At 44.7% G+C, this 16,885-nt stretch overlaps 1 protein-coding gene across 1 annotated transcript in view; it reads right to left on the bottom strand.

Moving 5' to 3' along the window:
* Positions 1-16,885, bottom strand: part of LOC146809271 (alpha-tectorin-like) — a 324,857-nt gene that overhangs the window by 148,197 nt on the left and 159,775 nt on the right. The window contains exons 12-17 of the mRNA XM_085616088.1: positions 15,472-16,070; positions 14,482-15,043; positions 10,338-10,537; positions 8,961-9,353; positions 7,257-7,543; positions 1,398-1,672 (exon numbers count right to left, since the gene is read on the bottom strand). Of these exons, the coding sequence (XP_085472214.1) occupies positions 1,398-1,672; positions 7,257-7,543; positions 8,961-9,353; positions 10,338-10,537; positions 14,482-15,043; positions 15,472-16,070 (2,316 nt within the window). The remainder of the gene's footprint in view (positions 1-1,397; positions 1,673-7,256; positions 7,544-8,960; positions 9,354-10,337; positions 10,538-14,481; positions 15,044-15,471; positions 16,071-16,885) is intronic.

Here is a 16,885-nt window from a genome sequence, read left to right as displayed (position 1 = left end):
CTAAAGTTAGGTATAGTGTCAGTGTCATAAACGGCTTGCCCTTCATGGCCTCAACAATGCATTAAAAGTTTTCTTTTGTGGAGTCATATTTGGAACACAAACCTTGGCGTAGAATGTAAACATGTTTTCCTATGTCACCTATTTACAAATGGGTTCCATGGAAGATGAGAAGTGAAAAAATGGCCATATAATATTTTACATAGTAAAATAATGCGAGAGCCAACAATACCTACTACAAAATAATAAAAGAGTGAAATCAAATAAAAGAAAGAAAAAAATAAAATAAATCATCTTGCAATCTTCGGGCACAATTAACAGAAAGTGATATTCAACAACCAACCTGTTTAGTTTAAAGATAGGACAATTGTATCCCTACAGATAATGGATTTTCATTGTGAATGAAATCGAAGAAAAAATAAATGTATCAATGAAATCTCAAAGGTTCACGGTCAATGCTCTGTAAAGGTAATAAGATGATCAAAACAAAAAAATACCTTATAGTCTCACAATGAATTTGTTTGTTATGAATTTTCATCTCTATGTACCATAGTTTATTGAATGTGCTGCTACAGTACACCAGAAACATGCATCACAAACGTGTGCTTCAAACAGAATCACTCATAGAGTCAGTGGACACTCACTCTACAAAGATTTGAGGTGGTGCTGTCTCAGTGGCTTGAACAACCAGAGTGTTCAGCACATATCACATGAATTCAAAATCTGAAGAATGCAGTGCATCACATGGCGCTGCACACCTTTCCATAGTGTGATGACGTAGCATATCAGGCATGCATGGTGTTACTACAAGGCTAGAGCCAAAAGAAACACACACCAGTAGCAGTGTGCTGATGGTTGTTTGCAGTGTCACTGAATTGACCTTGCATTCTATTATATCTTTAAAAGTAATGCATCTACTGAGTGAACCACCACGGTTCAGTGACTTACAATCTATACAATGAGTGAAACTGCACAGTACAGCACAAAGTAATCAGTATGTGTTGAGAAGCAAAACATGCAGTATTGGTGGTAGTAGTAAAGTTGAAGTTGAAGCCTCAGAACAGATGCCAGATTGTTTACTCCACTCATAAGCAGATCCAGAAGGCTTCTTACGAGACAGGAACACACTTGAAACAGAGGATGATGAGCCAAAGTGAGATTTACTATTTAGGAGCCTGAACCCACAAGCCAGATGAAAACCTCAGAATCGACTGTCACAAAAAGAAGCCTTAAACTCAAACAGCTCTAAAGGATCTGGAATGAGAATGACAGGGGTATGCAAAGTGAAGCAGCACTGGACCACTAACCTGGATACCACAGTTTCCCTCACTTACATGTTAAAAGTAGATGAAGTAGACATCACAAGCAATTAAAGCAGTGTGGGAAAGATGCTGACTTACCACATTGCAGCTCTGACCTCCAATCGGGAATCTCCAAGCTGTGAAGATTACAGATTGCCTCATAGGACTGGACAGCTGTGCAGAGCATCCCCTTGTCGGTCCCGTAGTAGCAGAGATCATACACACATGATTCATAGAATGGACCTGCATTCTCAAACCAGTAGCACTCTTCAAAGGGGCCCGATGGGCGGGTGATGATCCCACATTGGCCTTGAATGACTTCCAGATTAGTGCAGGTATCATTATAGGTGATCAAACCAGTATCATCCACACAACTGAAAGCAGAGACAAAAATTGACTGAAACTCTATCCGGATATTTGTTTTGGCATCGGCTACAACATATCTAATGAAATAAAAATATTGAATCAGTGGCAATCATCTAGAAGCATATTGCTAGCTCTATAATAGACATGTATTCAATGTCAATACCCCTGGTCCCTCCAGTCCTCGTCCAATTCATGACTTATTGAGATAACCATCTCTCACCAAGAAAAAAGAACAAAGGAATCATGGAACCCCTATCCCACCCCCTCCCACTGGTAATACTTAACCAGTACTTACCCAGCATTCTTCCTATTCTTTTTTCTGTTTGCCTACAGAATGGGACGAGGATTGTGCTGGATGGTGCTCCTGCTGGTCGGGATTGGCATTGTTCCTTGGATTCCCGGTCTGACAGCTGGGCTGTCCCCAATGGGATTATTGTGGAGGATGCCAGGCTGATGGTGAGGATGGCAGCTCGGTCCCAAGTAAACAGGCATGTGGTGCGCGCCTGGGCTGACTTTGTGGGCATTATTTTGGCAGTCTGTGTCTTGGGAATCTGTTGGCTCCGGGGGTAAGTACTCCATAGTAGTGGTGCTGTCTGTCTTCCTGCTGTTTGCTTGTTTTGTGACATGTGCGGTTGCTTTACAGTCTGGACATGGCCATTGGTGTTTCTGGCCTCCCTCTGGGGTGAGGGGGGTCTGTTACTCCTTGTATCTTGGAATCTGCATTGCCTTCTTGTGAAGCTGAGTGGATGTCCTTTCATTTCCCTGGTCAGCATTCCAGCGGGTGGGGGTGTTGGCTGGGAGGGCGCTCGGTCTTTCTGACTTCAGGGGAGACTTGGCGTGGTTGGTGCCCTTCCTTGATTTTGTTTTTGTGTCACAGGCTGGGTTGGGTTGGAGGCCTGAAGGCACATCCTGCTTATGGCTTCATTGTCTCGGTCCTTGAGTGCTGCATAGCGGTTTGTTTTGCCGCCCTTTCTGGGGGTTGTTGTGGTCCCTTTTTGGCTTTGTTCTACGTGGAACCTTGGGACACATTCCATGCTACAGTGTATTGCTGGTGATGGCTCCTTGTTGTGGGCTGTCTTGGGTAGCCTTGTGGGTGGAGTCTCCATCGCTATCTCTGTAGTTGGTGATCCAGTTTAGGCTTAGACTTGTATGGTGACCTCCTGTTCTTCAGGGTCTTCTGTGTCTTGGGGCCAGCCTTTTGCTGCCCAGGCTGGCATTCCAGCGGGGTGGGGGTGTCGGGCGGTTGGGTGCTGGTCATCCTGTCTCCTATGGGGTCGAGATATGGTTGGTGGCCTCTGTTTGGTGGTGTGGGTGGGGTAAAATGTAAATTGATACTTGTATAGCGCACTACTCACCCGCAAGGGTCTCAAGGCGCTTGTACGAATACCGCTGTGGAACCCATCCTGGCTTTCCCTGTGAGGAGTCCACTACTGGGCACCCCCAAGGTGGAGGCCAGGCATCCTTAGCATTGTGGGGGCCGTTGTGGAGATTAAGCAAGCTATTGCCCAGAGTTGCAGAGTGGGACTCCATGATTGGAATGGCACCGAGGCGAGAATTTTCAGGTCCGTGGAATTTTTGAGCCCAAGACCCGCCAAGGCGGGGAATTGAACCCTGGTCCCGGGCTAGACCTCTGCATCAGGCTATGCCGCTCTAATCATTGAGCCACACTTCTCCATGGTGGATCTTCCTGCTTGCTACCTTCTTCCTATTTGGATTTTTGTGTGTGGCCTGGCTGTTGCTGGGTCAGCGTGCGTATGGTTTGTTGGCTGTGCCTCTTCCAGCCTCTGTTTGCTCGGTGGGTGGCTGGTCTGGTTCGTGGGGCTTTGGTGTCTGCCTCTGTTCTGTGGCCTAGCTACCTGTTTGGGCTTTTGTTCTCTGTGCATGTCTTCTGATGAATGTGGTCCTGGCCTTTGGAGCCTTCGTGCCTTGGGGGTTGCCATTTGGTTGTCTGCCTGTGGGCCATTCTGACTTCCATTCTGCTTCCTGGTGTCTTGCTAGGGTGAGGGGGGCTCCGGCCCCCTGTCTTCTGGTGGTTTTGGGACGAGCTTGGCTGGGGCCTGGGCCAGCCTCCCTGCCCTTCCTGATGGGCCTTTCCTCCACGGATGCTGGCGGCTCATGTTAGAGGCTGCCAGCTACCAGATTCAGCCCTGGCTGATTTTTGTACTGGTGCCTCTGTGGTCTTGGTTGTGGCTGGTTCATGCAGCTTTTCTCTATGCCCTCCGTGGTTGGAGATTTCTTGGGTTTGACTGTTTGGTTTGGTGCCACTCTTTCCAAACCTGTAGCTTCCCCACAATGGTGGACTCCTTACTCGTGTTCCGGGGACGATTGTGCAGACTGCTTCTGGCCTTTTGGGCTGTGCCGGGGCCTTCTACCTCGGATCCTTTGTTTCCTGGGGAGATTGGTTGTGGTCCTGCTGCTTTGTTGGGGGTTGCCTACTGTGCAGCCTCGGGTCATTGGCATGGGTGTTGCATGCTGGTGCGTGTTCTCCAGGCCTGCTTATGCCTTCCTGTCTTGGGGTCTGGCTTCAAATGGCTAGCGGAGTTCCTCCTCCTGTGTCTGTTGGAGGGTCTGCGGTTTCGTCGGCAGGATTGTTGGATGCCTCTGCAGTCTATGGTGGGATTGGGCTGTGGTTCACCCCACGTGTCTCCCCTGTACTTGTGGTCATGGCATGGTGAGTGTTGTCATGCCTGTTTTTAGCCTGGGGCTGTGGGGCCTGTGGGTGTCTGTTTCTCCCGTTGCTCTGGGGTCATCTTTGTTCTTTGTACCTGCCCTTCTGCAGCTGGTGTGGGGGCTCGCTAGGGATGCTTCCTGGGATTTGTCCTTGGCCCTTCAGGCAAGTTGGTGAGTTTGTTGTTGGTTGGGGGTTTCCTGCTTCTCGGTTTGGGCTGGTTGGCCTTGTGTTCCGTTGCCCTGGTCTAGGTTGTTGGGTCCTGGTTGTGCTCTGTTCATCTCAGGTGGCCTGTGGATTTATCTTTCTCCAGAGTTCCTTGGGTGGACCCCCGGGGTTGTTGTAGGGGGTGCATCCTTGGTGGGTGTTGTTTTAGGCAGGGTCTTCCCTGGTGTTCCTGTTTGGTCTTTGGATTCTCCTGGTGTCTTGGCCTTGCTGGTCTGCCTCCCTCCGCCATTGCTCCTCTCTGGAGATCCTGTTTGGTCTGGTTCAGAGGTTGGGGGTGTCTGTCTCTTTGGGGTTTCCTTCCCTGGTATCGGTTTCGCGTGTGTTCTTTGTGACTGGCTCAGTCTTGATCTGTCCCTGTACCAAGGCTCTGGCTCCTCCTCCCGGTCTGGGTGTCTTGGCGTTTGTCCTGTGTCTGCACTGGTGTTCGGTGCTGGAAGTTCTTGCCATGGAGCCTGGCCCTCCCCTGGGCTTCTTGGTGGCTATGGTGTTATTTGAGTTCTCTGGTGGTCGTGCCTGTCAGGTTGGTGGGGGGTTGCTCTTGGGTTAATGCTTCCTCCCTTCCTGGTTTTGACATCGTCAGGCTTGGTTTTATTCATCCTCATGCACTTGTTCCCCGATGTCCTGTCTGGGGTTGGTGTGTGAGAGTCTCGTTTGTGACTGTGTCGTAGTTCATTGGCTGGTTCTTTAGGTGTATGACTTAGCCCTGGCGGCAGCACTCCTGCCTGTTTTTGGGATGCTCGGCTGTGGGTCTTCCAGTTGTGGTGGAGTGGGTACTGTTGTTGACCCTGTCACTCTTCATTTCCTGGTTGGAGCGTGTGGCTTTTGGATGTTCCCGTGCTTTCCCCTGGCTTTCATTTGAGTTTTGTTGAGGGTGCTTTTGGCATTGTTGGGCATTTCTATGGTTGTTTTCTTTGGAATGCTCTCTGTCGGTTCTGCTGCTGTGTTTTTGGGTCAGGTTTGGGCGCCCTGGGCGTTTGCGGCCTAATGGTCCTGTGAGTGCTCTTCCAGTTTTTCGTGCCTTGTCGGGTGCTAGGTCTGTTGTGGTCCCTTATTGGTTGTTGGGTATGGGCTTGGGGTCTTTGTTGTGTGCCCCCTGGCCTGCCTTAGGTGTTGGTTGTCATTGCACAGTCGCCTTCATGGTGATTTTCTGGACTGGCTCTCTCCGGCTGGGTGGTGTGGGGTATGGGGACTCTGGGGGCCCGGGTGCCCTGCTTGCCATTTTTTCCGTGTTAGGGGGCCTACTTTGTGTCTGTGGTGGCTTCTCCTTTCCATTTTGTCTCTGGAGCTGGTGCCTCTGGGTGCGGTGTTGGGTCCTGATTCTTCAGGTGCCTGAGTTTTGTCCCTGTTGGTCTGTCCCTGCTTTTCTATGGTTTTCTGGCTACTCTGCGTCATCTTCTGTCTGCGTTTTTTGGGGGGGGTTGGTAGTGTTGCTGGCTGTGTGTTCCTGCCTGTTTGTTCTCTTGTTCTCCCGTTTACTTCGCTTGAGAGGCTGCTTTCAGTATGGTTTCTGAGTGTTTTTTGGGGTTTTGGAAGGCCAGGTTTCTGGCTTTGGCATGTTCCAAAAAGTCATGAATGGGTGGAGGACTGGAGTAACCTGGGGGTAATGCCCTAATACCTACCAGTAATCTTCATTATTCCTGGGTCGTTGTCTTTATCCCATTCATGACTCCCCTCCCTCGGTCCCGGATGACTGGCCATCCTGTTGGTAGCTTCGTTGTTCAAGAAGAATTCTGGGAAAGTACTGGTTAAGTACAACCAGTGGGAGGGGGGTGTAGGGATCCTAGCATTCCTCTTTTCTATTTTCTGTCTGGGAGATGGTTATCTCCATATGTCATGAATAGGATGAGGACAACGGGACCAAGAGTAAGTAAGATTACTGGTAAGTAAAAGTGCATTATTATTCTTCCCTTTCTTGCATATGTGTAAAGCTTCCCTCAGTGACCAGTTTGTAGTAGACTGCTCAGACTGTTGTGGCTGAAAATATCACATTTTGCAGAGGTCTCGAAGCATCATAAACAAAAATCAAATCAGCGAATCAAACTGAGTGTTATAGAAATTGGATGACATGAAGTTTGGTGGGTAACGGAAAGAATGTTGTTTAGGTAATAGGTAAACATATGTTGTTGATGGTGAACATAGGCCTGATAGTTTAGAAAATGTTGGGTTGATATGACTTTAAAAAAGTGAGACAAATAGTTTGGGATAAGCTTATCCCCTGCATCATACCTGATACTTCTAATGGACAGAGACATTATGAAAGAGCCCAAAAAAAAAACAGTCTGAAGATAGAAATTACAGGAGGTCACCCATTTTAACAAGTGCATTCATGCATGGCATTTACGAATGCAATTTCTCCATGTACAGGGATTGCGCAAGTGCACAGTGCAAGGTTTATTTATGGTGTTTAATTGAACATAGTGTAACATATCATGGAGGTTGCTGGTAGGATAATTTGTGTTTTAAATATAAATGATGGATTACAAACAAAATATTTTGTGTACATCAACGGATTCCAAACAAGAACTGTGGTGAAAAGAAAATCAGCATTCACAAAGTAAGAAGTTCAACAGGTAAAGGAACTAAGATGTTCTACAGGTATAGGCAAATACATATTTTAAATGTTGCGCTAGGTTTTGTGAATCCAGCCTGTTTTGTAATGTATTCTTATCTACCATTGTATATGTTTATGTATTTACCCAGGGGCACTGATATCTGCTCTCCAGGAATTCCCAAACTCTGTGTCATTCCTTGCCATGGTTCCATCAGGCTTCAACTTGTCATCTCTGCCATCTCCGTTGTAGTTGCCGCACATCCCCTGTAGTTGGTTTTGGTACTGCGACCCGACTTGCACCATTAATGTGTTGACTCCGTTGTATTGAATATGGATTCCAAAGGAGGTTACCACAGAGATTGTGCTCATCTTTGCTGTCACATTGCCAATGGATCCTAGACTGACCGGAAGTGTGGTTCTGACACCATTAACCTGAAAGAAACAAAAGGGAGTCATTCATTGTGCCTCTTTTTCCCATGAGTACACACATGCGTCCAACAAATTCACACACACACACTCAGTGAAGGTCGGCATAACCCATGGGTGGCGGGGTGGGCATGGGGGGCGAAAGGGCGCATGGGCAGGGGGTTGCACAAAGGAAACAAAAATAAATGTATACACTTACCTTGCCGTCGGGTCCAGCGTCACTACCCCTCGCTCCCGCTCTACTCATGGGACAGGAAGCCAGGAAGAACGGCCAGGCTCCAGTGACCAATCACAACGCTGCACTGCAGTGTTGTTATTGGTAAGCGCCCAGGCTCCCCTGACCAATTACAACGCTGCAATTTTGCGTTCTGATTGGTTTTGAGCATCCTGGGAATGGGGGCCTGGGCTTGTTCTCCATGCAGGCTGTAATGCAGCCTGCATGGATAATGGGGAGAGTGCGCATGACTGTTTAGGTGGCCCGAGAGGGCCGAGCAACCTGTCATTGCGCACTTGGGAGAGGCAACCAACTGCACCCCTGCCCTGCTCCGTGAGCAGAGCAGCCCCACCCACTCGATCGCCTGCAAATGAAACATGAAATGATAATAATTCAAAGTTATTATCATTTTAGATTTCCTTTCCTTTACACTGCTCAAAAGCAGTGGGGCGACGCTCCTTCACCATAGCGGAGGAGCTGCCAATGCTCCCACACAAGTATACAAACTCACACACACTAATAATTAAAACCTCTTTTGAACCTAGCTGCTGAGTGCTTCGCAGACACTTTGATAAAGGGGAAACATGAACTCACAACAAGGAATTCCATGGCTTCATGGCAAGCACATTAACCACGAAGAAAGACCCATTTCTAATAAATATTAAGATACATGGTTTATTTAGGAAATTGGAGTATTAGTTGAGGGAAGTGAGAACCCACCTCAAATAATGATCACAAACTTTCCTAGGGTGAACCACTAGAGTCACTAAATAAACCTGTGCTCTCCACGTGCATGGCACAGAGCTGTCAGGCTTGACTCAGAGGCAATGTGTAAAGTATGTATGCATTACTCAAACAGTAATAACGTGAACACACAACACAAGAATAATCCCAAACCAATTTAGACTCATTAATTCAACTCATTCATAAGCGACACCTTCATGTTCAGAAATGGTTTTGTTAATCGATCCATGTAGGGCTGGGCTGCTGTTTTGTAGGTCTAGAAGCCAGATTAAACCACCAATTAATTATTAAAATATAGTGTTATCAGCGTATAGTAAAATGTTCTGAACTTGTTGAGGTGTCAATAAAGCAGTGAAAGTTAGGACAACTCTGGAAAATATATTGGGCCTTGAGATAAGTGAAAGCAGAAATGCCAGCAATAGTTATGATATACACAGACCTCCATTGCACAAATACATGTCTCACCAGAGGCGCTTTCCCTTGTTCGAAGATCAACTTCACAGTCTCCTCAGTTCTGTTGAGCCAGATGGTGACCCGATGTACAAAGGAAACTTTGGGGTTCTGGTAGCGCCTGTTCTCTGCCACCACCCGGAAGGAGAATCCTGAGGAGGAATCGGACCCCCGGCTGATCTCGTAGGCGCAGGTTCCCATGAAATTGGTCACAGCCTTGTCAAATGAATGGTAGTGGGGATCTCCGGTGACTGTGCAGATGGCCCCGGGCGTCTGGCAACCGAGCTTTCCATCCTTCACGGCACATTCCTGCCCCTCTGCACAGCTGCTGTCGACACAGGTGAAGCGGCCTGAAGAGCTGCACCGACACCTTTGGGAGCAGCCGGGAAGCCAGACTAGTTCACCAACCTGTGAAACAGAGATGGAGAGAACCGAGGAAAGATATGAAAAAGAAAGATGCAGTCACTTGAGACTGATGCACATTAATTTACAATCTTATTAGCTTCAAAACGTCAAAAATATTCACTGTTGTAGTAACATAAATAAAACACGCCAAAGAACTAAACTATCTTTCACAACAAAAACATGGCACTAAAAACACAAAATGCAAGCACTGTATAACTATTTTAAGCACTTTAACAAAGGAGTTCAACATTTTAAATAGTATCAAAATATGTTGTTAAATGAACTGGATAACCTGTACGACTATGTCTCGGCACAAGAATATTTTTAGGTAATGGGAGCTTCACTGTGGATGGGGCAAGCGTGCACCAATAACATTTCGATGCCACAGGTCATGGACTAAAGTTGCACAATTCTACATCGGCTTCAAATATCCTATAATTTAGAGTTTGAGGTGATTACATAAGATAATTCAAGGGTACTTGGTTAGACTTTCTCACCGAGTACTGTTTTTTATAATTGCCTTTGGGGATTGTAGTTTCGCTTTGTCCTGTCATAAATGGCGAAATTTGCTTCCCAGGATACACAGTAAAAAACAAGAACTGTATGTGCTGCTCACAAATAAATATATATATCTGTTCCAAATTTCTATCTAGTACTGTTCTGCTTCCTGGTCTGATACCTTGTTGACAATGCTGGATTAGCAGTGTCCAGGGGCAGTGGTACCAGGAGCTGTAGGGGTCTCTTGCATGTGCTTGAGTATGACCTTGCCTAACATTGTCTGGAGTAGTCACTGCCTGGCTCTTCGACTATCAAACACTGCTAATCCGTATGCATCTTGCTTCACTTTGGTAGATGCGGCAGGATTCCAGTCATGTCTTGAGTAAGAAGGAACTGTAGTCAGAGGATTGTATTTACAGGGGTGTTACACACTCGAATATATAATACTTTGCAATCTAAATAGAGATGATACATAGTGCAACTACTCACATTGTAGTATAATCCATTATAAGAACATCCACACTGTGATTCTGGGACACAAACATCTCCACTTCTCTTGAACCCGCTGTTGCAGACACAACCCTCAATGCAGGTAGTATCACACCTGGGCATCACCATAGAACTCGCACACAAATCTTGACAGTGCTGCCCACAAAGTGTGTATTGACTGTTCACTGGGCACTGCATGGCTAGAAACGATAAAAGCAGAAGAGAATTATCTCAACACAACCATGACAGTACACACGCAATAGCCTTTACAACTGCACTTGAAAACAACTAAATGGAAGTCTCTTGATAAGACATCCTGCTGATCTTTATCCAGACCTATGTGGGTTATCTTCTAGGACATTAGGAAATGTGTTTCAAAACCAAAAATCAAAACACTATCCCTGAGAGAGGACATTGGCACTTGATGTTATAGCTGGATCATCTGTCAAATGAGCTTACTGTGACTGTGCTTCCTAACGTGGTGCTTTCATTATACATTTAATGTCCATTCTCTTCTAGTCTTTATGCCAATACATTAGAGCATTTCCAAATGTTCTATATCTACAATCTACAACACATTTTAATAAATGATTACGTTATATGGTATTTTTATTTTTCGAAGGGGTAGTAATATCACTGCTACATTTCACAAATGTGTTTGTAGCATTATCCTCTACATGCAATATCACTGTAATTCGAGTATTTAAACTCTGACTGCTGAACCATCTCACTACCATCATGAGGAGGCTAATTAGATGTGCTTGTCTGTCAGAATTCATTGAGAATCAAGGCTCTCATTCTTGATGGACTCTAGCAAATTGAAATATGCCCACTAGCCAGCCTCTGATTGTGCATGCACAAGATGTAAGCACACTTAATTTTCTAAAACAAAGAATTGATCATGTAAAATGTGATATTTAGGTGTTGTCTTACAGAAGCACAATGCTTGTGCAGTTTCACCATGTATTTTGCGACTCAGGCCCTTCTACTCTTAAATAAGGGTCTAGAGTGTTATGTACATACTTTATGTTTATCTGTACAGTCAGTTTATGTATAATTGAATCATATCACTTTTAAAATATCTCATGCAGAAGTGCCCTGGAAGGTACTGGGTCATTGTTGGATTTGGAATTCTCTACAGGGTCATCCCCAAACATTTTGCCTTCACTCTCCTGTTTGCTGTATCTGTTTTTGTTGGCTTTTAAGGACTCTGCACACTTTACCACTGCTAACCAGAGCTAAAGAGCTTCTCGTCCCTCCTTTAAACATAATAAAATTAGTTTATGCCGAATTGGCACATTTAATTTAGTTGTAAGCCCCTAGCAAAGCGGTACTACATGTTCCCAGGGACTGTAAATTAAATGCTACTAGTGGACCTGCATCACTGATTGTGCCACCCACTTAAGCATCCTTTTAAATATCCACAAGACCATCATCATGACACAGTGTAGAAATGCCCATTCTGGGACAATCCCCTGAATGGCCTAATAAAATAGGATAATAATGAATGTGATGAAAGTAAACAGAAAGCCAAAGAATATTATGCCCACCACTTGCCACAATGGGTCGCCACTATAGCACCAGAAGTGACCGCTACTCAAAACCAGAACGTGCGACCTTTATACCACCAAAGTGCTCAATTAAGAACAAGAGGATGTGCCTCCTAATGAACACACTGAAAACACAGGTCCTATGTGGCTAGTACACATTGTCGTCATTTTGCCACATAGGTATATGGTGCTATAATGGTGGCATGTTTTTAATTAAGTGTTAGTCACTTCGGGTGTGGCCGGGACCACCTCTAGTTGGATGGCCTCATGATCAGAATCTCAGGGACAGGAAAGACTCCCATCACCTTGAACCCAGTGCCTGGACTCAATCTGCTGTGAGCCTTGCCCCCTTCCTAAGTGGCGCCACCCAAGTCCTGGACCCTTGTAAGTGGGCGTGAAGGTGCTCTGCCAGCCGAGCTGTGGTCCTGTGGGCAAAACTGATGAAGTGCAACGCAACACATTGCAGTCATACAGGCTGCTATTCTCAATCCCTAAATTCTGCACCACATCTGGTCTCATTTGCGAGCTGCATTGGCTCTCTGTGGATAAGCATACTCACTTCAAGACTTTGTGCATTGCTCATAAGACCCTGCACTCCCAGGGGTCTCCAATACTGTTCAACCTCGTATCACTTTACTGACCCTTGCATCTTTTGCACTTAGCCAATCTCAATTTGGCCATTGTTCCCTGTGTCAGAAGATCAAGAGAGGGTAGTCCCTCTTTCCGTGTTCTGGTCCTTTCTCTCAGGAAGTCAGTAACTCTCTCCTGCACGAAAACCCCAAACCACCTGATTTTCAGGAAATCCCTTAAAACCTGGCTTTTCTCTACCTACCCCCCACTCCGCCCTATTGGGTGCCGGCATTTTACAGCTCATATTGTCCTCTGGGAGCTGCACTGGGAAGCCCCATTGCTGGGGCATCTATGCACTTTACAAGCCCCAGTACCCTAATATAATATAACAGCTTTCTCAGAACTGCCACTCCTCAAGGCATCCTTGGCACAGGATCTCGCAACACTCTTCATCCAGGATTTGTGATACTTTGTTCAGCGGGCCTTACTTGGTCCCTGATTCGGGCCCGCACTCCATTGCACTCGGCCTGAACTTGTTACTTTGTCCAGGTCCGGCACGACCGGATAACCATAGTTTGTTCTATAGACGCTATTTTTACTTCAATCTTTAAAATTGCATATCTCCAGTTTTACTTAAAGTTTTTTGTTGTTTTGGTTTAAAATAATTTACTCAATTTTACTCTGTTTTTCTAAACTGGTATGGGATTTTTCATATGTTGTGTTTTTACTTTATTGCTGTTTGAAGTGCTGCATAATTACTTTCCACATTGCAGCTAGGTTAATCTTGGCTGCTTTTTGCCAAGCTATCAAAGTGTTAAGCATGGGTTAATGTGTGGTTTGCTTGTGTTTCACCATGACAGATAATGTGGTTGCTGCTTGAATAGGGTTTCACCCCCCTCAACCAGTAACCCAATTTCCTACAGTCATGATAAATGTAAGTCTAACAACATTACACTCACCATGCAATACCACTCAGGTCATTCTAATAAGATGGATCTCTGGATATAACCAACATTCCTAGATGTCTTTAATATAGATGTATTCTCAGTCTGATTCAGCCCGGCACATTCACAGCTTCCCCAAAAAGTTAAGATGTTATTGGTATCAAATCATAACTTTGGACAACCCTAGGAAATAATACTTTGAGGGTTGATATTGGAGTCAAGTGATTGCTTATTCAGCCAAACCTTGCCTCTGGAAAGGAGAGTATTAGTGTGGGAGTGTAAAGGCCAATCTCCACACTCATTTATCTTTTGGTGGGGGATGAATCTGTGATGTTATTCCATGCCACAAACCTGATTACCGGCTTCACTTTAGCAATAATAAGAGGTTTAAATAAAAACATATTGAAACATAGTATTTAATTCCGCTTGTCTATAGCCACTCTAAAGTTCTTCTCAATGTTCGAACAGTTGACAGACTGGACTATAGAATATGTTGTTCTGTGTCCTAGTGGGATGTCTACAGTTCCCCTGCTGAACATGCTTACATTTTGAGAAACGTACTTCTTGTATAATGAATTTGTGGAACATTTATTATTCTGTTTGAGGGGGGAAAGGATCTTGCATGCACCACTTAAGAACATAAAGGTTGGGTCTTAATGAGGAGACGAGGATTTGCGTATTATCATAATACATTTAGATGGGTCTCATCTAAGGGCAACACATAGCTTTGGCACCTTTTTTAGGATTGTCGGCATCCTCCTTGTGGCAACGCTTTCCGCTTCATGAAGAATCACTCCAATGCGGTTAATAATATAGGGGAATTTTACTTCAAACATATTGCAGCTGGTGTTAATTTATCATATGTAAATTATTATTTTAAACTATCAGGCGATTACAATACACTGCATATTGATGTGGTTAGATTTCTCAGGTACAACTTAATAACACATTTAGTAAGATAGACTTTCTTTGGTATGCAGCTTATCAATTAAAGACATCATTAATACATTACTTTCAGCTATGTTTTGTATTGTAAAACATAAATACTCATATAGATGTATGAGTAAGAAATATTCTCACCACAAAAGTCAGTACTTCTCCAGCTTGAGATGGTGGCGTTTGCAGCTTGGCAGGTGGTCACGTAGGCCTGGATGGCTTGGCAAAGGACTGTGCTGTTCCCACCGGTGAGGCAGTGGTCATAGACACAGTCAGAGAAGTAATTAGCTGGGTTCACCTTCAAGTGGCAGGATGAGAAAGGACCTGTTGGGTTCTGAATGATCCAACAGGCAGATTTTGATTGACTGAGCATATCTTGGTCACACACAGGACAGGAATCAGAGCACCCATGGTCACAGCCTGTACTGCCATCTGACATCCAGCTTTCTCCAAACACAAAGGCATTTTTAACTATGGATCCATTGCGCATGGTGAAGTCATCAGAGGTCAAGCCATTGAAGTTCCCACAGAGTCCTCCAACTTGCCCCCAGTATTGAGTAGGCAGGGTAACAAAGACGCTGTAGACCATGTCATAGTTCACACGCAGACCAAAGTCTGTTTTTAGGACTGAATAGGATCCACTCTGATAGATAATAATACTTCCGCCACTGAGGCTAGCAGGCAGACTCACAACAGTTCCATTCACCTGAAGAAGGCAGAAAGGGAAGGTTCAGTCGTAACATACAAACTGAAAGTATCAAGACAGTACTATGGATTACAAATCTTAGGTTCGATGTGTGAGCTTTTTGAAAACTATCTTGTCTGACATTGAAGGGTGGAAAGATTCCAGTGCAGTCCAGACCAGTGGGAGAAACATTTTAATATATATAAAGGCAAATGTTTTTGTCTCTGTGCCTAAAAATTGCTGATTATTTTATAGTGTAATCTAGTGCTCTCGTAAAGCACCCTGATGCCTTAGGGTCATGTTCCCAACTAGACAAAACTGCAAAATAAAGATAGATAGATAGATAGATAGATAGATAGATAGATAGATAGATAGATAGATAGATAGATAGATAGATGGATAAAGTTAGCATATTAAAACAGATCAGTAGCAAACAACAAAACTCTTACCACCGCCGTCCCATGTCTACCACTTTGAAGATGGATCAGTGTGTCATATGCTGTTATAAAAACCTCTGTTGTTACAGCTACAGAAAGACCTTGCCAGTTTTCATTTTTAACCTCCACTCTGAAGAAAGGGAGAGAACCACTTGTCCCTATGAGCTCAGACAGGACATATGTGCATGTTCCCTGGAAATCAAATCTCTGTCCATCAAAACTGGTGTAATGAGGATCTCCTGAGGCCTGGCAGATACCATCCGGTAAAGCGTAGCAACCGTACACTCCTTTGATGCTGGTGCAGACCTCGGTGGATGCACAGGAGGAGCTTGAGCACTGGATTGTTCCTGTAGATCCATCACATTCACAGAGTGTCTCACAATTGCTTCCTTGTCGATAGGTCTGGCCGGCTTTAAGATACTGGCCATTGTAGGTGCAACCACACTGATTCAGGGGCACACACTCATCAGCACTGACGATGAAGCCGCTGTCACACTGGCATCCTTCTGCACACGGAGTAGCGCAGTTGGATGAAGAGTTAGGCATGGCACAGGACGAAGGACAAGAAGTCCCACAGAGCTCATAGTGGCTGTTGCTGGGACAGATGAGATCTGTAAAAATACATTAATACAGCCATTTATTAAACATTCGTCTAGCCTTTAGGACTGGGCATAATGAATTTCAACTTAAATCACAGGCTCATCCTTCCCTACTTCATCTCCTAAATGAATATATGTAATGGTCTGTGTGTGGCCTTACTCATATTGTGCTGCCAACAAGACACCAAGCTGCATCTTCTAGTTTGCATGCCCCAATGTCCCAAGCTTACCTTTCATTCTCTTCATCATTTTGGGATGATTTCATTTATAGTATGAGCAACAGAAATACCATGAACGGAAATAGTAGATAAGATTTAATACTTTGCGCTATTGAGTTCAAAGGCAAGTAATTTAATCCAGGAAACAAAATCCCCGTCCTTTGTTTTACAACAAGAGAAAATAAGGCTAAATAAAAAGTGAGAGGGACTCTGAGAAAATGATTACAGTGAGTAGCTTATAAACGAATAAGGTAAACAAATCAGGGTTTAAGGATTTTTAATTGGTTATTAGACCTTTAACCTCTCTCTGAAATTTATGAGTAAACCAACCGTTTAATATCAAGTGGCATACGTGGGCTCACTAACCATCAAGCTGAAGAAAATATGGACTTCCAGGACCACGTAGTGGCACTAAGGTCTCTTTCGCTGTACATGTTTCCAGAGCATGGTTGCATTTGAATTAAAATATAAACATTTACCAGAATGTAGGGGCTGATTCACAAAGCTTTTTTGTATGAGTATAGAGGGAACTTTCTGCTGGGTATTTAATCCTAACAATAAAAGTGGGCCAACGATGAGAGAGGAAGGAGCGCATCATGTAGAAGATGT

This window comes from Triturus cristatus, chromosome 7, assembly GCF_964204655.1.
Source record: "Triturus cristatus chromosome 7, aTriCri1.1, whole genome shotgun sequence".
NCBI lineage: Eukaryota > Metazoa > Chordata > Amphibia > Caudata > Salamandridae > Triturus > Triturus cristatus.
The sequence above is the reverse complement of the archived record's forward strand: the minus strand, read 5'-3'. Positions and strand labels throughout refer to the sequence as shown.